The 19819-nt window shown below is 39.2% G+C and overlaps 1 protein-coding gene across 2 annotated transcripts in view; it reads right to left on the reverse strand.

Annotated features, from left to right (window-relative positions):
* Positions 1-19819, reverse strand: part of PCSK5 (proprotein convertase subtilisin/kexin type 5) — a 247686-nt gene that overhangs the window by 96486 nt on the left and 131381 nt on the right. For both annotated transcript variants that reach the window (XM_027811983.2, XM_027811982.2), the window contains exon 10: positions 11141-11244. In XM_027811983.2, the coding sequence (XP_027667784.1) occupies positions 11141-11244 (104 nt within the window). The remainder of the gene's footprint in view (positions 1-11140; positions 11245-19819) is intronic.

Below are 19819 nucleotides of genomic sequence, written 5' to 3' on the forward strand. Positions count from 1 at the left end.
AATTACTTAATAATAATGATGGTGCTTTTTAGAACTAAAACTACCAACCTCACCCCAAAGCAGAGATATTATTAATTAACTAAGTGGACTTCACACTGTTCCCATACAGTTATGTAGTAGATTCTGATCAGTAACCTGAAGCAAAAGGAAGTTAAATGTTGGAAGAAGGGTTTGCCGGAGTCAAGAAGACGCTCGATATGAGTTATGCATCTTGCTCAACTTTATTAGTTTCTAACACTACTTATATAGAACCGATACACACGTATATTCGTAAAGCAGAAATATAATTGGTTAGTAGTCTCTAAACACGTGCGGTTCTCACACCCCTAACTATCATGACTAAAATAAGCATTCTATCCATGTAGCTACTTGTGTTGCTGTGCTTCAGCCTTGTAGTTTGTTACTCCCTATATTCCCATACCGGTCCCTACCTTTCTTGGCCCTGCACCTGCTTTCCCAGCAGCTGTAGCTTGTTACAGCCACGGCCTGTTGGCACGACATAATTACTTGGTCTCAGGATTCACGAATAGCTCAAGGCTACCTTTCTTGTTAACTTCAGCACAGCAACTTCAGTACAGTTCTGATTACAGGCCTATTCTAATACCAGGCCTGGATTGTGCAGATCTTCAGAGATTCTAAGGCCACGCTTCTGCAGCCATTCTTCTACAGTTAAACAATAAGCTGAGTCTACACAGACAGCTGGACCAATAAAGCTGGTAATAGACAAGCATTTGAATGAATTTCTGCATCTCCTGACTTAACAGCAACCCCCAGTAGCTGATTTTTCTGGAAGGAGAAAGTAATATGGTTACAAACAGCTTCAGGCATCTAACTGATCTGAGTGGTTCTATGTAGGCCCCTATCTTTCCCTATCATTACTAGATGTTCTGCATCCTGACAGGATGCTCTAAATGCTTAAAATACCCTATAGTAGGTGGTGTGATCTGTTTCCCAACTGGCCTGAATCCTAGTTCCACTACATTGGACACACTGATAACAAAACAACTGCCAGTTTTGTAATTACTGAAATGTACTATAGCAATGCAACAGTAATGAAGAGCTCCAGTGTTCCCAAAGGCAGATGCTTGTTTTTTTTAAAAAAAAAAACACAGAACAATGCCATGCATAAGATGTTCATCATTGCTATGGATGTATACAAGTATGGCAAGATATTTGCCTAGAACATTCTCACAAGTGTACTGCTTTGGTATTTAGTATATAAAGAGGTCATGCAAATGCATATAACTTTTATATGTTATACGCTTTATTTTAAAATGCACTCATTGTCTAGAATTAAAACATTCTGCTTTGGATAATTGTATGATTCAATTTTTAAATTTGTTCTTGTTCCTTAATACTGGAAATTTGTTCTTCTTCCTTAATACTGGAAAATAGAAATTTACATTTAAAATTAAGTGGTGGATTCTTAGGTTATGAGTCCATAGGGGAGGACTTCTATCCCTCCTTTTCCTCCCTGCCCCGCAATCCTTCACAGAGTTTTGTTAAAGGTCTGAGTTGGGCTTGTTAAAAAAAAATAATGCTAAAGGTTATAATTCCCATGGCATGCATCCTGTTAGTGCTGTCAGTCTACTTGGCAATCTTTGGAATACTAGGAGCTGTAGAGCATAGTAATTGTGCATAGCTTTACATCTAGGACAGACGGACATCAAGTCTGTCAGCTGCTGAGGAGGGGCACTATCTTTTAAAATTCTTTGTCTGCTATGCTGATCATGATTTGGTGACAATTCTGAGTGCTGCTGTCATAGAAATTTAAAGCCTAATTTTTAAAGGCCTAATTTTGCCTTTTCTGTGCTGGTACTCCTGCTCTAGAGCCATGTAATTTACATTTTAAAAACATGTCTAAGTTCGACTCACAAAATATGAACCCAGAAAAGCAACCAACTGTAACACAAAATGTCAATCTACTTTTCTTTATGTATCCCAACACAGACCTGAAATTTCTGCTTAGACTCAGCTTTACATTCACAGCTCCATTCCTCACTTTTCAGAGCCAGTAGAAAACAGAGTGCTGCAAGAGCCGATGAGTAATGAGAAGCTTTGATAATGAGGAGTTTGAGGCTGGGAGAAGTAATGACCCCTCCCTGGCTCCTCCGAGAGATTCCCTCTCCTCCTTTGTATGTCTCCCTCTCTGGAACTATATGAATACATTCCTGATCTTTTACATGTCTTTCAACTGGAAGCAACATTGTGTGGATCTCAGTTTGTGCTAGGGGGAAAAAAAACCCAATAACCATGATCTAGGCTGGAGAAGTCAATGTGCTTCCCAGCTACATATTTCCCAGCTACCTTCTCCAAATCCCAAAGAGATTTTTTAGGTCTTGCTTAAGGCTAGCAGAGTTCAGAAACCTGGCAGTTTCTTTGGAGTTAACATATGAAACGCTAAAAAATTCCTAATTCAATTTTAATATTACACTTAAGAAAACTTTATTTATGGTTGTGAGCCGAATTGTTGCATGTGGGAAGGAAACAAGTAATCTAGAAAGGTTGCTGGAAAAGGAAAGGAAAGGAAAGATTGCTGCTAAAACCCCTGTGTTTTTACTCCACTTTTACTCAACTCTTTTAATTTCCAAATTCCACCTCTGATATTTTCTCTTACTACAGCAATGTTTTCTGTATGAAGCAAGGATAAAGGTTTTGGTATTGACACTGTGATTCCTATGATAATTAAATATAGTTTGAGATTCCTGAGAGCAAAGATATTTTCCTATCATGCATGTTCTGTCAGGAAGACACCTCCACTCACTGTTAGACTAGCTATTAATTGTAGGTGGTTTATTTCTCCCCTTTCCCCATGCTAAACTAAACACTGCTCTGACTTCAAACAACTTCCAAGTAGGGGGTACAAGGCAAAAAGTGTTCATATTAACCTAACCAGTTCAACTAATGTACAACTAATGCCTACCTATGTGAGTGCCAACATGTCTCTTGGACTTTACATCCACCAATCTCTTGAAGACTTCATCACGTATATATAGCTAGATTGCCTGTTCCAAAAATACATTTACTTTTCCAGAACTGTTGTTGTCACCTACCTACTTAAGAATCATTTAGGTAGGTAAAGACCCTTAGAGATGATTGAGTCTAATCCTAAACCTAACACTACCAAGTTCACCACTAAACCATGTCCCCAGGTGCTACATCTACACATCTTTTAGATACGTCCAGGGATGGTCACTCAACTCCCTGGGCAGCCTGCTCCAGTGCTTGATAACCCTTCCAGTGAAGACATTTTTCCTAATATTCAATCTAAACCTCCCTTGGTGTAATTTGAGGCTGTTTTCTCTTGTCCTATCACTTGTTACTTGGGAGATGAGACCGATGCCCATCTCCCTACAGCCTCCTTTCAGGTAGTTGTAGAGAGCAGTAAGCCTCCTTTTCTCCCAGTCCCAGTGCCTTCAGCTGCTCCTCCTAAGACTTGCTCTCTAGACCCTTCAGCAGCTTCATTGCCCTTCTCTGGACATGGTCCAATACCTCAGTATCTTTTTTGTACTGAGTGGCCTAAAACTGAACCCAGTATTTGAGGTGCGGCCTCATGACTTCCAAGTAAAGGGGGACGGTCACTTCCCTTGTCCTGCTGGCTGCACTGTCTCAGATACAAGCCAGGATGTTGTGGGCCTTCTTGGCCACCTGGACACACTTCCAGCTCATATTCAGCCATCTGTCAACCAACACCTACAGGTCCTTTTCTGCTGGGCAGCTTGCCAGCCACTCTTCCCTAAGCCAGTGGTGTTGCATGGGGTTGTTGTGGCCCAGATGCAGGACCCAGCACTTCTCCTTCTTGAATCTCATACAGCTGGCCCTGGTCCATCAATCCAGCCTGTCCAGATCCCTCTGTAGAGCCTTCCTGCCCTCAAACAGATCAACACCCGTGCCACACCCCCAAATTGGTGTCATCTGCAAACTTACTGAGGGTACACTTGATCTCCTTGTTCAGATCACTGATAAAGACATTATACAGGACTTGTCCCAGTACTGAGTCTGGGGAACACCACTTGTGACTGGCTGCCAACTGGATTTAACTCCATTCACCATCACTGTGTAGGCCCAGCCATCCAGCCAGTTTATACCCAGTGAAAAGTATGCCCATCCAAACCACATGTAGCCAGTTTCTCCAGAAGAATGCAGTGGGAAACAGTGTCAAAGGCTTTACTGAAGTCTAGGTAGACAACATCCACAGCCTTTCCCTCATCCACTAAGTGGGTCACTTTGTCATGGAAGGAGATCAAGCTAGTCAAGCAGGACCTGTCTTTCATAAACCCATGCTGACTGGGCCTGATCACCTGGTTGTCCTTAGCATCATATTTGCTAAACTCTAGTTAACCGGGACCACCACAGTTAGCCAGGACTGCTGATACATGATTGAAAGCAGCTTGGAAAGCACTTCTGCCAGCTGCTTCAGTACCCTTGGGTAGAGCCCATCTGGCCTCATAGACTGTGTGTGTCTAAGTGCTGTAGCTGGTTGCTAACCATTTCCCCTTGGGCTTCATTCTGTTCCCCGTCCCTGTCTTCCAGGTCAGGGGCCTGGGTACCTTAAGAACAACTGGTCTTACTATTAAAGACTGAAGCAAAGAAGACATTAAGTATGTCAGCCTCCTCCTCATCCTTTGTCACTATGTTTACTCCTGCATCCAATAAAGGATGGAGATTCTCCTTACCCCTCCTTTTATGGTTAAAACATTTACAGAAACACTTTGTATTGTCTTTTACTGCAGTAGCAAGATTAAGTTCTAGCTGGGCTTTTGCCTCTAATCTTCTCCCTGCATAACTTCACAATATCCTTGTAGTCTTCCTGACTTGCCCGCCCCTTCTTCCAATGGTCATAAACTATTTTTTTTCCCCTGAGTTCCAGCCAAAGCTGTCTGTTCAGCCAGGTCCATTTTCTTCCCTGTTTGTTCATATTCTGGTACATGGGGATGGCCTGTTCCTGTGCTTTTAAGATTTCCTTCTTGAAGAATATCCAGTCTTTCTGGACTCCTTTGCCCTTCAAGACTGCTTGACAAGGGACTCTGTCAACCAGTCTCCTAAACAGGCCAAGCTGTCCCTCCAGAAATCCAAAGCAGCGGTTCTAAAGACACCCCTCCTTACTTCTCTGAGAACTGAAAACTCCATCATTTCATGATCTCTGTGCCCAAGATGGCCTCCAACCATCACATCACACACAAGTTCTTCTCTGATCACAAACAACAAATACAGCAGGGCACCTTGCCTAGCTGGCTCACTGACAAACTGTGTCAGGAAGGTATCTTCTACACACCTCAGGAACCTCCTAGACTGTTTCCTCTTTGCTGCGTTGTACTTCCAGGTAACATCTGGTAAATTGAAGTCCCCCATGAGAACAAGGGTTAATGATTGTGAGACTTGGCCCAGCTGATTATTGAATATTTTATCTGTCTCTTCATCCTGGTTGGGTTGTCTATAACAGACCACCACCATGACATCTGACTTGTTGATCTTTTCCCTGAGTCTTACCCAGAAACACTTGACCCTTTCATCACTATTGTCAAGCTCTAGACAGTCAAAACACTCCCTAACATACAGGGCTATTCCACCATGTCTCCTTCTTTGCCTGTCCCTTCCGAAGAGTTTATAGACATCGATCACACTACTCCAGTTATGTGGCTTCCAGTTCTTCCTGTTTGTTGCCGATGCTGTGTGCACTGGTGTAGATGCACTTCAGTTGGCCTATTGGCCCTGCCACTTTTATTTTGGAAGATGCCCTGATTCTTATGTAACTGTTCTTAGGCCCGTCTGTGGTTTCTGACACACCAAAACCCCTTGCATCTTTGCTGCTGCATGGATCTCCATCCCCTAACACCACTGAGATGGCTAGTGTGTTGCATGCATTATACAGGAATACATCAAATGTGCTCCAGTTTACTCAGCACATTGTGGAGAAAGAGGAGTTCACTAGCACACTGCCCCTCAGACACTGGAATGCCACTCCCATGCTTATCTTTAGTGAGCTGGTTTTACCCCTCTCCCTCTTCAAATCTAACATAAAGCTCTTCCAATGACCCCTGCTAATTTCTGTGCAAAGATCTTTTTCCTCCTTTGAGACAGGCATACTCGCATCTGGTGCCAGCCAGACTGCTGTCATGTAGACTGACTCATGATCAAAAGCCCCAGCATTTTGCCAGTGACATCAATCCTGGAGGCAGTTAATAATCTGCTGGGTCTTCCTGTTTCTTGGCTTATCATACCCTGCAACTGGAAGGATAGAGGAGAACACTATTGCTCCTGATCCCTTAACCTGTCATCCCAAGGCCCTGAAGTCTCTATGGATTGCCGTTGGACTTCTTATTGCACTGCCTACATGAAAAACCTTAGTAAGGTTCTGGTCTGTGTGGCTCACATTTGGAAATGGTATGTTATATGCTTGTTTCTTGAATAGAATTCCCACAATATTCAAATCGTGTAGCTTAATGTCTGGTAAACAGGACTCCAGATGTCAGATTCTTCTGATGATGTTATCATTACACTGGTGGTTTAGAGAGTGTCACTACTGAGCTGGAGCTTTTTTCAAGGACTAATGCATTTGGACAAAAAATCTGGCTTAAGGGGATTCTCTGGGTGGTGTATTGCTGCAGAAAAAGCTCTGTGTCATGGCTTGGCAGTGGAGCCATGGGCCTGCTGAGAAGGGCAGGTGGCCAGAGGACATGGTGCTAGGGGTATTCCTGGTGAGGAAACACTGCCTCAAGTCAACACAGCCCTGGGAAAGTGAGAGAAACAAGTGACGTGGGACATAGCTTGCATTTGCCCATGCTCATCAACAAGCTGAACAAGAAATTTACCAGTGGCATTCTAAGTTGTCTACCTGAAAATGTCAGCTTAATCTTTCAAGCACAAAATATCATTAGTCTAGCTTGCATAGGATATGGTCTTCCTCACTCCTGCAAAGACCAATGCAGCTTCATGTGCTTGGTGCCAGATTGCCAACTACCCAAAACTGGGGTATTACAACAGCCAGACTCAAAGCTTGTGTTTCACTTCCTCCATGCACCATGTGTATGGGCATTGGCGGTGGGTGGGAGTAGGTACTGGCTGCCAATGGCATATGAAAATATCAGCTAGCACCTTTAAGACTGGAAGGTCATGAACAGGTTTGATGTTGACATAACTGTTCACAAGTGCTTGGCATATTTCAAAAGTCTTATGCCAGCTTCTAAAAATGATTTAAAACATAATTTTAAATTTATTTAAATTTTAAAGATATTGAAAATATGCAGCAGGATGTTTATGAATAGTATATTTGTCTTTGAAATGTACACATTGTTGGGAAGATTTTCTTGCTGGTCTCTGAATTTGTGCCTGGTTACTGGTCATCCTACAGCCACTTCAATCTGGCCAATCTAGGTCTCCGAACTAGGAGCGTAGATAGGCTTGCGTCTTTCTCACTCTCAGGCTGGTAATGCTCTGCTCACAACAAGAATAATCACCAGTTTTATTAAATACTGTAATTAAGAAATTATATTAAAAGGTTGTAAAACATTAGATGACCAGTTCTTTCCAGTGGTCACTCTCCAGTGGAAGCAGCAGATACTTTGGCTAACCTGAAGGCATGTGACACAATGCTGGTAGTCTTTTACTCCCTAGCAAATGAGGTAACTCTCAGTTTCTGTAGGAAGAATACCTCCACTGCACCTAGGAATATCCTGAAAATGAAAAAAAGTGGCTAGAGTCTTGATTTCCTGTCATGCTTCAGTAGCATTTTATTTCACTGAAATGTTATTGTCTACACTTCAGAGCCAGAAAGGGTGAAGGATGTTCTCTAAAAATCTCCCAACAAATTAATATTATTTCTTCACTGTGAATGGTCTGTTTTCCCAGAGACAGTATTTGGGGCTTCACTTACAGATAAAGAATTGTTCCTATGGTTTGATCACTGTTCTTAAAACTGCAGTGTTTTGTTCTGTCTCTTTCAACCTAGAGACAAGTTAGCATTAACACAGCACTATCTTCTTATGAATGCAGTTGTGTACTCTGTTGTTGACCAAACAACTGACCGCACGGCCATAGCAAAAACAGATATTTTGATATCTTCATAAAAACAGATGTTCTCTAGCACGTTTCCATATAGTCAGTTAATTAACTGCTTTGATTATAAAAAATGACTCTGATTTTAAAGCGAAATTGAGCATAACATATCTCTTTAGTGACAAATTACATGTACAACTAACTAACCAGAGGATATCCCAAAGTATTAAAGTCTTTTCAGACTACCGGGTAATAAGTTCCTGAAAAGATACATGCTGGCTGAGAACAAAACAATAATAAAAAAAAAAATACCAAGAAAAAATTCTTCCCCATTCCTGAGTTAATTCTATTGACATGCATTTAATGAATACTGTTTACTTGCCAGAAAATTAAAATAAAGGGCACTGCTTTAGCAAATCATTGGCTGGCTCAAGCGTTTTTCATTAATTAAACTTTCTTTTTATGAATGTTAGACAGGAAAAAAGGGAGATCTTGCAGCCAGTAATGACACCTGTGAGCTGAGCTCCTTCTGTGTGTTCTGCAATGGCAAAACACTGCCAGGGACTATAGCGAGGGACAGGGTTGCCATGCGGCCCAGCAAAACACCCCCCTGAAAAGGCATGCTGACCCACTTTCAACTACCAGCTCTTGCTGCCCCTTGGTCGAGTGAGAGGTTCTTCCAAGTTTTTGTTACTTTCACCCTTTCAGTTCTCATTTCTAAAGGAGCAGGCCTGTCTCTCTCTTTCTCCTAGTTTTCCTTTTTATTCCCCAGTATGCATGGAAGAAAGGCAGATTGTTTCCTATGACTGTCTTTGCTCTAGTTAATACCGCCCCCCCCCCCCCCTTTCCACCCCTTCCCTTGTTAAGAACATGCTGTGGAAGAGATATGGATCTTGTCATTAACAAAATTATGATACAATTCCTTACGGAACTCAGTCTGATCAGAGTAATTCATCTATGAAAAAACATATGTTAATTGTTACTCTTGGCAACAGTGAAGGATAATAGTGTCATATTATACTAAATATTGCCACGTGCAATAGTAAAAAAAAATGTTTCAGTTTTGCCAGCAGCAGTGTGCAAACCCCTTTTTGAAATCAGGTTTGGATGTTGTGATTAAATCTAAATCTTTTGCTTCTCCTTCATCCAAAACCAACAGAGGTTTAAAGAGAGCTGCATTTTTATTGGAACCATTTGCTCAGCCTATGTTGCCAAAATAATTTAGTTAAAACTAGTGCTTTTATTTGGGTTAAGGTTGATTCCTGAGCTCCACAGAGGTCAAGGCACTTAGCTGGTCTTCCTCTTTTTCAGTTCCACCATGGAGTCTACAGCAGAGCTCTGCCAGTTCAAGTTGTATTTCCTGAATCTCAGTCCCCCAGTTGAGCTTATCTATGTGACTTTGCACAAGTGGAGAAAGATAAATCTTTTTTCAGACCTTTTCCTCACTATTTATCCACTACAATGCATAGAAAAATGTCTGGCTCCAAGAATAAGCATGGTCCAGTGGTGCAACAGTGCAAGTCCTGCTGCCAGTGCTGCTACTGCTGGTGTGTTAGTGTGACCTCTCATTTGATGATGAGTGACAGGTGCTGTGAAATGCCTCACAGGGTGTTTGCCTCTCTTGGTCAACAAATGAAAAAACATAAAAATACAGAATTTTGGAAGTGAGTTGCGGAAGAAAAATGCTCTACTTTATGCTACTTGAAAAGCATTGTTTGAACTTCAGATAGCTCCAACAAAATGACAATACAGTCACAATCTCCTGCCAAAACTTTTTAAATCTCAGGAAATGTTTCACAATAACAAATACTGTAATGCTATTGCAGTTAAGGAAGTGCCTATTTCTTGCTATGTATGTGTTTTGTGTGTGGTTATGTACTTGTAAATGGGACAAAACCAGGCTCTTGTATGTCAGAACATTCAAGTGATGAGGGGATTCGAGTCAAATACCCATTTCTAAATCTATCCTCTGTAGTTAGAGCCTGGTTTGGATCCAAAAATGAAAGGATTTTGGTTTGGTTTCTATTCCATTGCAGCAGAAATGTCATAGGTCAGAATGATATATTAAAGATGCTTTATGGTAGCAGTGCCTTGATCTGAAATACATTAAAGCTAGGCTTCAGATTTAAAGTGAAACCAGGGTGAAGATTTGATGTTTCTTGTGTATTACATTCTTCTCTTAGGAGATCCTAGCACAAAACAGTTCAAATCTCATGTTAAAAGAAGTATTGCAGTCTTGGGTGGAATTCTCATGAAAAGAGAACCAGAAATAAGCCATTCTGGTGTTGTTTTTGGTTTTTTTTTTTAATGCAATCCAAACTGAAAGAAGCAAGAATTTAGCAAAGGGGAATCAGAAACCAATCTGTGTTGAAATACAATATAGTATGGATTCAAGGTTCTGTTTTAACCCATCCTGAAAATGTTTTTTATTTAATGGCACAAATGTTTACTTCTGCTTGTGTTAGAAGAGAGGAAAAAAGGTTAAAAAGATGCAACTTTAATACAAAGTTACAACACTGTACAAAATTTTAGAAATCTATATAACAGTTGACTGAATAGTATAAATTCTGTCCCGTTAAAGTCCTGATAGCTCAAAATTTGTTTTTATCCCAAATCAGAAAGAAACCTTAAATATTTTTATACTTATATAATATATATAAACCTTTTATATTAAATATAGATAACGTAGGGTGAATAATACAAAACAAAGATTTGAAAATACTGTTTTGTCGTTTCAAATTAAGATTGTCAACAAATCAAGATTGTCAACAATTCTGAATGAGAACATGGTCTGAATCCAGGAATTGCTACATCTTCAACTCTAGACTATTTTATCTGAATACTAGCTACACAGAGAAAAATTTAAAAGCACCAATTTACTTAATTTTCTGCCAGCAGCGCATGAAATAGAACTGAAAGGGACTAAGAAGATGGAGCCAGTGGATTCTGTAGCTGCCATTTTTGGGTTTAGTCATTCTAAGAGGTTTTCCTTATAAAAGAGAAGATAGGCCCCTTCAGTCTAAGCCTGAAAGGTCTCAAAACTATACACAGCATAGGGTTAAAGAAACTACTTGAGATTATTTCTTCTTCAAAAGTATCAAATAAGAAGTTGCCTCTGATGGCAAAGAAGAAAGGAAGCTCTCACCCTTATAACCAGCTGCATTGGTTTTCCAGTCGTTAGCATTCAGATGTCCTGCACGTGAAGTCCTGACAATAATATGCTGTATGTCTCTCCAGGTCAGAAATGGACTACGAAAAAGGGGAAAGACAAAGTCACAGATCAGAAATGTTTTACCAGAATGTAAGGGTACAAGGACATGTAAGATAAAAAGTATCCGAACCGAAACAATCCATGTTTCTCTTCTCTGTTTTCCTTTGATCCATTCTAAAGAACGTGTGCTAATTTTACAGAATTACTACATGAAATCATTTATATGCCTGGGAGGTTTGCAAGAAGCAGACTATAATGACATATGATAACCTATTATGAAACTTAAGGGGAGATGAAGGAGTACATTTCACACAGACTCAATTTGTATGACCACCAACTAGCGTTATGTTACCTACCTTGACCAGTGCCAAGGAAAAAAAAAGCAAGATGTTGGATTGCTGAAAAGCTCTGTTAAATCTTACTGCATGCTCAAACTGGCAATTCCTTTAGACTTTCAGCTGCCACTGAAGCTATTTCAGGTGCCTCTTTCATTTGTCTGTTACCCCCGTCTTGGATTTCACTGAGGGTCTATGTGTATTCTTCAAGAATACCAAGCAGCCAGCACTGAATCTGAATAGTTCAGAGCTGTATCTGATTGCATCTGATTGCACAGATGTGTATTCTTTTAAGGGATTCCTAATTATCTGTCCACTGGGAATGTGAAAGATGTTTGCATCCTCACTATGCCTTTAATACCCATTTATCTTGTAGGACTAGAGTTTTAGTTTTTAGAGTTTTCTTGTTTCTCTTAGATCCACCCCAAGCAGAATTTCTTAGACGACAATATATAGGTGCATGGCCATCATTGTGGTATTTTTCTTTCTCCTTTCAACTTCTCAGTTTTTCTATCATCTGTAAGAAGACTAATAGTATTCCATTTAAAAATGCAGTTTAGTAAAGGGAATGATAAACTGAGCCACTAAATAAAGAAGTTGAAAAAAGTATTGCAGTGCAGAACACTAGTGACTCGGCACCATTCTCAGAGTCATCATCTGCCCCTATTGCACATACTGGCACAACTCTACTCAGTTGTAATGACGAAGACAGGCCAGGATTAAGTTTATCAGTCTGAGCACTGGCTGCCCTATGCTGTCTAGGACTAGGCAGTGATTGAAAACCTGAGAAACCTTGATTAAATTTCCTTAACCCATGCCTTTGTGTCTATCATACCAAGAAGTCACTTGGTCTGGCAGGTTAAGTGACTTATTCTTGGTGCTTCAAGGCATGATACTTGCACTCTGTTTCTGCTTGCAGGTAGAAACTACACCAAGGCAACAGCCCCAGGTGTGGGGAAGGTCAGCCCATGGGTGACTGAGCAGGCCACCTTCTGGGGTGAGTGGGACATGGAGGGACTCTATACTCCTAAGATGACACATAGTCAAGTTACTAGAAATTTCAATGAGAAATTTCTTTGGGAAGCAGACACAGGGTAACCACAAACATGCAGAGTATCTTGAGCTTCTCTAAGTCTCCCTGACAGTGGAAGACACATACAAATATCACTCATCTCACTGTTTGATGTACACAAATGATTGTTGTGTAGATAGGCATCCTGCACACATTGCTTCATATCTTCCAGAACTTGTTTTGTCAAAAGACCATCTTTCTGGAAATACTTGAATAATCAGTACTTTATGGTGCTTAAATATGGAAGCAGAATCCTGCTTAGCCTGTGAGCTGAAACCAAGTTATTGGGAAGCAGTCAGTGAATACATGTAATCTTTTAAAAAATGAGCACTTTCTTTTCATTCAAGATGTATGAGTTTAGGTTACCAGGTGACGAATTTCAGCCTCCACAAGATACAGCTTTAACAGAAGGCAGCAGGGATGCGGAACTGCAAACAGGCAGTTTCGTTGTTATAGAAAAACTTGCTCTTAGCCTATCCTCTCTGCACTTGTAGACATATATTCATGGGTATTTAACAAATGGAAATTCACCTGTGTTGCCAGAGTTACAGAAAATGAAAACAAAATTCAGAACCATGGTCCATAATTCCACACAGCAGAGAGTAAGTTAGGACATACAGGATGTTTGCTCCCATATAACTTATTTTTACATATTTTATGTTTTATTAGCCTTATAAGCCATATGCTTGAAAAAAAGTAGTAGTTGCCTAGAAGTGTAAGACTTCTTTTATGTGACAAGATTGTGAGGATTAATGCAGACAGTAAGCGAATTATTTAGCTATACATATTTTTTTTGTTTCCTTTGCAGTAGTATAATTTTAATTCTGAGTGTATCTTTTCCATTGTAGAACATTTCCCAGTGGGTGTGTGTGGACTGTGGGTATGCTGATGTAGCCTAGCACCTTTCTACCTACAGGTGGGACACCACAGGAAGCAGCATGTATCCTTTTACAGTCAACACAGTCCTGTCTACGCTTGCTGTTCAAACAGGAAGAGATGGAATAACCTGAAGAAGGAAGATAATTTTGTAAGTAAATCTCTTACTAACTGCAGCCAGACTTTTTTGTACTTTCTTCCAAGCTCTATCAATTCATGGTCATTCAATTTCTCTCTGGTTTTGGCTATAAGATGTAATGGTATTCCCATGTTAAAATTATTCCGTTATTTTTAAGGAGAGCTGATGCCTTCTGTCCCTGAGTATTTATTAAAGCATTGATATGTCCACAGATACAATTTTTTTATAAAGCACAATTTCTCACACTAGACAGTTGAACAAGCATGACAGTAATTGTTTATCCAGCTGACCTGCAAAAATGATTGAAAAAAAAAGTCATGGAATGTAAGGAGCATTAAGTGTTTGTAAGATGGGGTATGCTTCAAGAAAAAAAACAAAACAGTATGATTTTATATCAGCTCAGGAATTTCACTGAAAGCCTGTGCAAAGTCTTAGAAAAACATGCTTTAAGCCTTCAGGAAGACCTCCAGGAAACTCGAGAGCTGCATTCTTTATAATCTGGAATCTAAACAATCTGTTATTCTATAAAGCAAGCTGTCCATACTAGTGGTGAAAAATTAGGCGCTAAAATACTCCCCCGAACTTCTAAATGAGAGATTCAAGATAGGGCACACTCAACTGATGTTTTAAAGAGGAGTGATGGATCTAATGGTAGATCTAACTATGCCTCCATAAAAGATCTAAAGATACTGCAGTTTTCACTTGACAATACTAACTTCTCATAAATTTCACTTAGTCGCTCAGTCAGAAAATGAGATTATTTCTCAGAATCACTGTTTACTTCTAAAAACAAAAACCATGGCAGATTTTGAAAACTTAGCCATTCACTGCTGTATCTACTATCCTTACCTAATCATAAAAAATAACGTAAGAATTTCTGGGGCAGAACACCTTGATGAAAGGTCTGATTTCCAGGACACAACATGGTGTATAGTTAAATTACTGTCTCTTATACAACCTCCAAATCTGCTTGCTTGCTCTGTAATTCATAAGGTTTTTTTATGTTTTCTTCTCAAGGAATGGCAGTTTGGGCATATTTGTATCTAAGAGATTTAGCAGCTTAAGAACAATATTCAAACCAATTTATGTAGCCTTCTCTAGAACCTTCACTATACTAAGAATTGAACGATTGCCCCACTGAAATTTTCTGTCTATGTTAGACACCTCATTTGAAACAAAATAGGTCTGCAATTCTTTGCCCATAATTTTTTTCAGAAACTTTAACAACACCACCAACAACAATCAACCAAACAAAACCCTAAAACACCCCCCCAAAAAAACCCCAAAGAAAGAAACTGGAATGATGTCAAATTAGCAGTTCATATGGAGAAGAAAGAGGAATATTTATTTATTTATGAGCAAGATAGTCTAGCAGCCAATTTTAAAGGATCTGGAAAAATCACAGAATTGGTCAAATATTTGTGAAAGAGGTAAAAATTGGATCCTAAATGAGTAAACAGTTGTTTGCCAGCCATGTGGGCCCCAGATCCAGACAAGATGTCACTGATGTTAATTGATTTACCACTTGATTAATCTCAGAAGAATTAATGGCTAAACATCTCAAAATGAGCAAATGCACTAACAAGAACAGTACTAACCCTGTTTGATAATGGATTGATTTAAAAAAACGGGCAATTTTCTTCCAGAAAATTTTTTTTCAATGTCTCATGCAAAATTGCCTTGGGATAATACATACCAGACAATACTCAAATCAAACCAGAATAAGCAGAAGTGAGAACAATTGCATACAAAAGTGTTTATACAGCAGCCAAAAAATAATTAATATTGTGTCCTTAACCAATAGTCATACTCTAATGTCCAGGCCTTTTTTTTCAGGCTTCTCAAAATGTTTATGAAACAAGGTAAATGAGAAAAAATGAAATAGAACAAATATGTTAAATTATATTACACATTAATATTCATTTGAGATTTAACTCTATGTTTAAGCAGGCTGCTTAAAAATAGCAGATGATCATTTTTGGCCAAATTTGATTTCTTCATTCCACAAGTAGTCTCCCTAGTGACAACTGGGCTAATCCTGGAAATAGTAAAGTATTCAGGCTTTATCCTTTTTCATAATGACACTGTGCCAAAAACAACTGTTCAGAACAAATAATTGGTGCAAGAGACACAATTAGCAAAAATATCACTCGATGCAATAAACAAACAGGGTGAAACTTTGAGTTTGGGGTTTTTTCAGCAAAATTATATAGTTAGCAACATGAATAATGATTGCTACATTCTCTTCATATCAAGCAATTTGAATGTGACAAAGGCGGCCTATCTGAAAATATATTTCTTGCCAGGATAGAAGTCTGATGAAAATTGGCGGAAGAATACAATAAACTTTTCTCCAAAGAATGAAGGAAAAGCACAATATCACAGAGTGGATTAAGAAGGGGATCACCATTCAATTTGGAAGTATCAAATAATCTTCTTTGGAAATCTTGGCTATAAGAGAACAGACATGGATAATTATTGCTGTATAAAGGAGTCTCCATGCCCTAGACATCTTGCAGAGCAGTAGGAGATAATTTCACTAATTTCTGCATAATGCCACCCTTAAGGGCTTTATGATGAATCTATAAAAAAACCATAAAACATAGTTACGTGGTTTATTCACACATTCCCATCACTTACAAATCAGCCAAATTGTGCCATGAGCTACCTGTCCTAATGACTCCAGTATATAGCCCCATGGACAGGAATAGTAGCTATGTTAATGGGAGACATTCTTCTTTCCCAGATCACATAGAGTCAGTGTGAAGATGTCTGTTGCACCACAGAATATTGAGAGGGATGAGATACTATGACAGTCTCTAACTGTTGTGCTTATCTTGTGCTTATGTGTCTGGTCTACACCATAACCATTGCATTCCTGAAAGTAAGAATATACAAAAATGGACCTGAGTGTTTAACAGTCCAGTCATGCATACGTATGGATATACAAAACGGGGTTTTGTCATGTCTGACACCCCTATAGGTTCTAATTGTCATACACTTTGCAATAATCCTGTTAACTACCTGCTAGAATAGTAAAGAATATTATATGCTTGGCTGATCAGCATGTAGATATTTCCCTGTAAACATGTTTCTGCTCCAGTAGCCTTTATTTTCTGACCTGGTAAAGCACTGTTTATTCAACTAGTTATCAAACAAAAGCATTTGGTTACTTCACAGTTAGCTCTCAGTTCCTTCTTTGTTCACACTTCTTTCCTGGCTTCCATGTTGATTGTCAGAAATTTGCCATTTTTCCTGCTAATTTCTGATTTGCATTCAGATATACCCAATCAGATCTCTTTGAAAGAAACCCAAGTCTGACTAAAAATGAAAACCTCTTAAAAAAAAATAATGGCAGCTCAAAATAAGTCAAAGGTTAGTTATTAGTAATGTTAATGGCATATACAATAGACCTCTGTCTAAAGAGATGTGCAGTTAATGAAATTTTTGGGAAATATCTCTCCGAGATCAAAATTGCTGTCAGTAGCCTTTTACACAAATTGCCATCCCCCCCCCCCCCCCCCCCCCCTTTCCCATTAATAGTTTAATTTATGTACCAGACAAAGACAAGTAGTGGTACACATCTGAAAACAAATTGCTGCCTAATTCTCATTAAGAACACATAATTTAAACCAATTACATTCTGAAGTGTCCTGATATTTGCTGTTTCCCTGTGGAAAGACACACTGGATCTGTCCATTTCAACAGTCAATAAGTAACTCCAGTACTTCATTCTTATTTTAAACATACTATTCTTAAACCTCTTAAGTTCACAATTTCTAAAATATCAGAATTGTCCATTCAAAGCTATAGATTTCTGAACGTCTTTTCAAGGTAAAAGCCTTTGCCTGTACAACATCATCTTTTATCAGTTTACATCTGGCTCTACTTTATGTCATTCAGTTTATAGTCATGCAGCGTCTCCATAGTATCTGCAATGTAACCTATTCCTTTCGTGAGTCAGTGTTTGAAGGCTTTTGCACTGGCTACAACCATCTGTTGGATTATCTTCATACCATTTTTTAGGACAGAGTACAGACAAGTTGTGATATGACATGACAGATATATTCCTTCAGATGCACAGCAGGATTAGCAGCCATATACAACCAACAGTGTTCTGGTGCACCTGTGTCAAGCCTGCAGTGCACACAGTGGTGGCAGATTCCAGAGTCTACAGAGTATTGTGTTATTCCCAGAGACAGAAAATCCTAAGTGCCAAACCCACTCCAGTCAATGGCCCAACTTCAGGCTGGTAAGGATGATTTTCTGAGGAGAAATCCCTTGAGAGAGGGGTAGCCAAATCACATCTTTTATTGTGCCTGTTCCAGAGGAAGTATGAAATGGGACCACCCAAAACACAGTCTGCACAGCCGGCTGAGGGACAGCATGAAAGCAACAGCAACAAAAGCCTTATTTCAGTTGCCAGTTTTAGAACCAGCTGTGACTTTGTATGTGGGGAAGCCTTACATTATCTTAGGTTAATGCAGGCAGTTACCATTAGCAGGGTACCCACGATAACCCAGATTTGACCCATCTGCCGAGTCCAATGATACTAATCACTTCTAATATAGTTGAGCTATGACACTGTGGTGCAAGCAGTCTCAAAAGAAAGAAAAGAAAGACTGTAGGGAGACTGCAAACCAGTGAACCTGCTCTTCTTCCATGTTCCTTGTTTCCCCCTTGCTGTAAGAACACAGGCAATGAAAAGCAGATGGGCTCCCTGCTGTCCAGGTGAACAGCCAGCAGCACTCCTAAGAGCAACTTCAGAGACAACCCTAAGCAGCCTCTAAAAGCTGAGGCTGGGGAACACTTGGAGAACCAAGAAACTACAGGGGATAGTGCTGCCAAACTCTTAAAACACTCAACTGAGCACATGCCAACTGAGATTTTTGAAAAGCTTATAAAAGTAAAAGGCATTGCCCTGGCAGCAGAAAAACAGCTATCCACTTGTTCTATTTCTAGCTGCTGCTCCAAAGAACAGACACAGTAAAACTCAATGAAAAGTTTGAAATTATCACAGTCAAAGTTTTTTTTTTTTTTTTTTTTTTTTTTTTTTAACTTAGACTCAGTTTAAGAAATGTCTGGACGGAATTTTCTTAAAACCTTTTTAAAGCAAGTTACATGGAAAATTTCAGATTGAACGATTATTCTTTGGCAAAGTTACATGTAACTGCAAACAGGAAACACTGGGCAACCTGGATTCAACAGAGTACTTCCAAGTCAATCTCAATATAATAACTGAAATTGCATTAGATGGTGCATGTGGTTAAAGCTCAAGAGAAACATCGTTCTAAATTAAGCATTTACTTATGTTTATGTTTTTCAAATACTTCACCGTTTAGAGCATGATTTTAAAACTACTCAAAAAAAACCCCAACCCAACAAAGATTAATGGAAAGATTTCTAACTCACACACTAGCATTCCCTAATACAACAGAGAGTCAAACAATGGAGCAAAGACCTTTTGGCTGTTCTAACTTACATCCAGGCCAGACTAGCACTCTGTTCACCTCCTGATGTCTCCTGGGAGTAGAACTTGGCTATTGGGGAAAACCCATCTCATAGGCTTAAACCCCTTCCATGGTATAATTTGCTGAAACTATACATTATTACAGACATTCAAAAAGTGTTCAGGACTAAGTACTCTAATTTTTAAGCATCTTGCTTACAAACAGCATAATTAACCTTGCAAAACACTTTTCCAACTAGTCTTAAAAAATCTCATATAAGCACTAGTGCTATTAGCACAGGCACTAATATAGAATCTAAGGAAGAATCTATGTAAATGCATACTCTGAATGCAGAGTAGTTGCAGTAAGCCTTTACACTAAGCCGCAATATCATGTCCTTTACATGCCATATATTTTAAAAGTATTGGAGAAAATACTTAAGAAGACTTCAGAACTTCATTTTGCATAGTTCAATTCCTAGCATCATTATTTTGGATTAGCTAAATTTGAAGGTATCACAGGTGAAAATTGCAACCTGAATTTTCAAGTCAGATCAATAAATAAGGATTTCTATTCAGAAACTGCTTAAAATAATCTGTATCGATTTTGTACAAACAAATCCCAGACATTAAAATGGAATATATTATCATATGATCTCCCTGTAATATTAAAGGCTTTACTTCATAATCTTTAATTTCACAAGACCAAAGGTTTCTCCACTGCTAGAACTGGATTAATTTA

The sequence above is a fragment of the Falco cherrug genome, chromosome Z, assembly GCF_023634085.1.
Source record: "Falco cherrug isolate bFalChe1 chromosome Z, bFalChe1.pri, whole genome shotgun sequence".
Classification (NCBI taxonomy): domain Eukaryota; kingdom Metazoa; phylum Chordata; class Aves; order Falconiformes; family Falconidae; genus Falco; species Falco cherrug.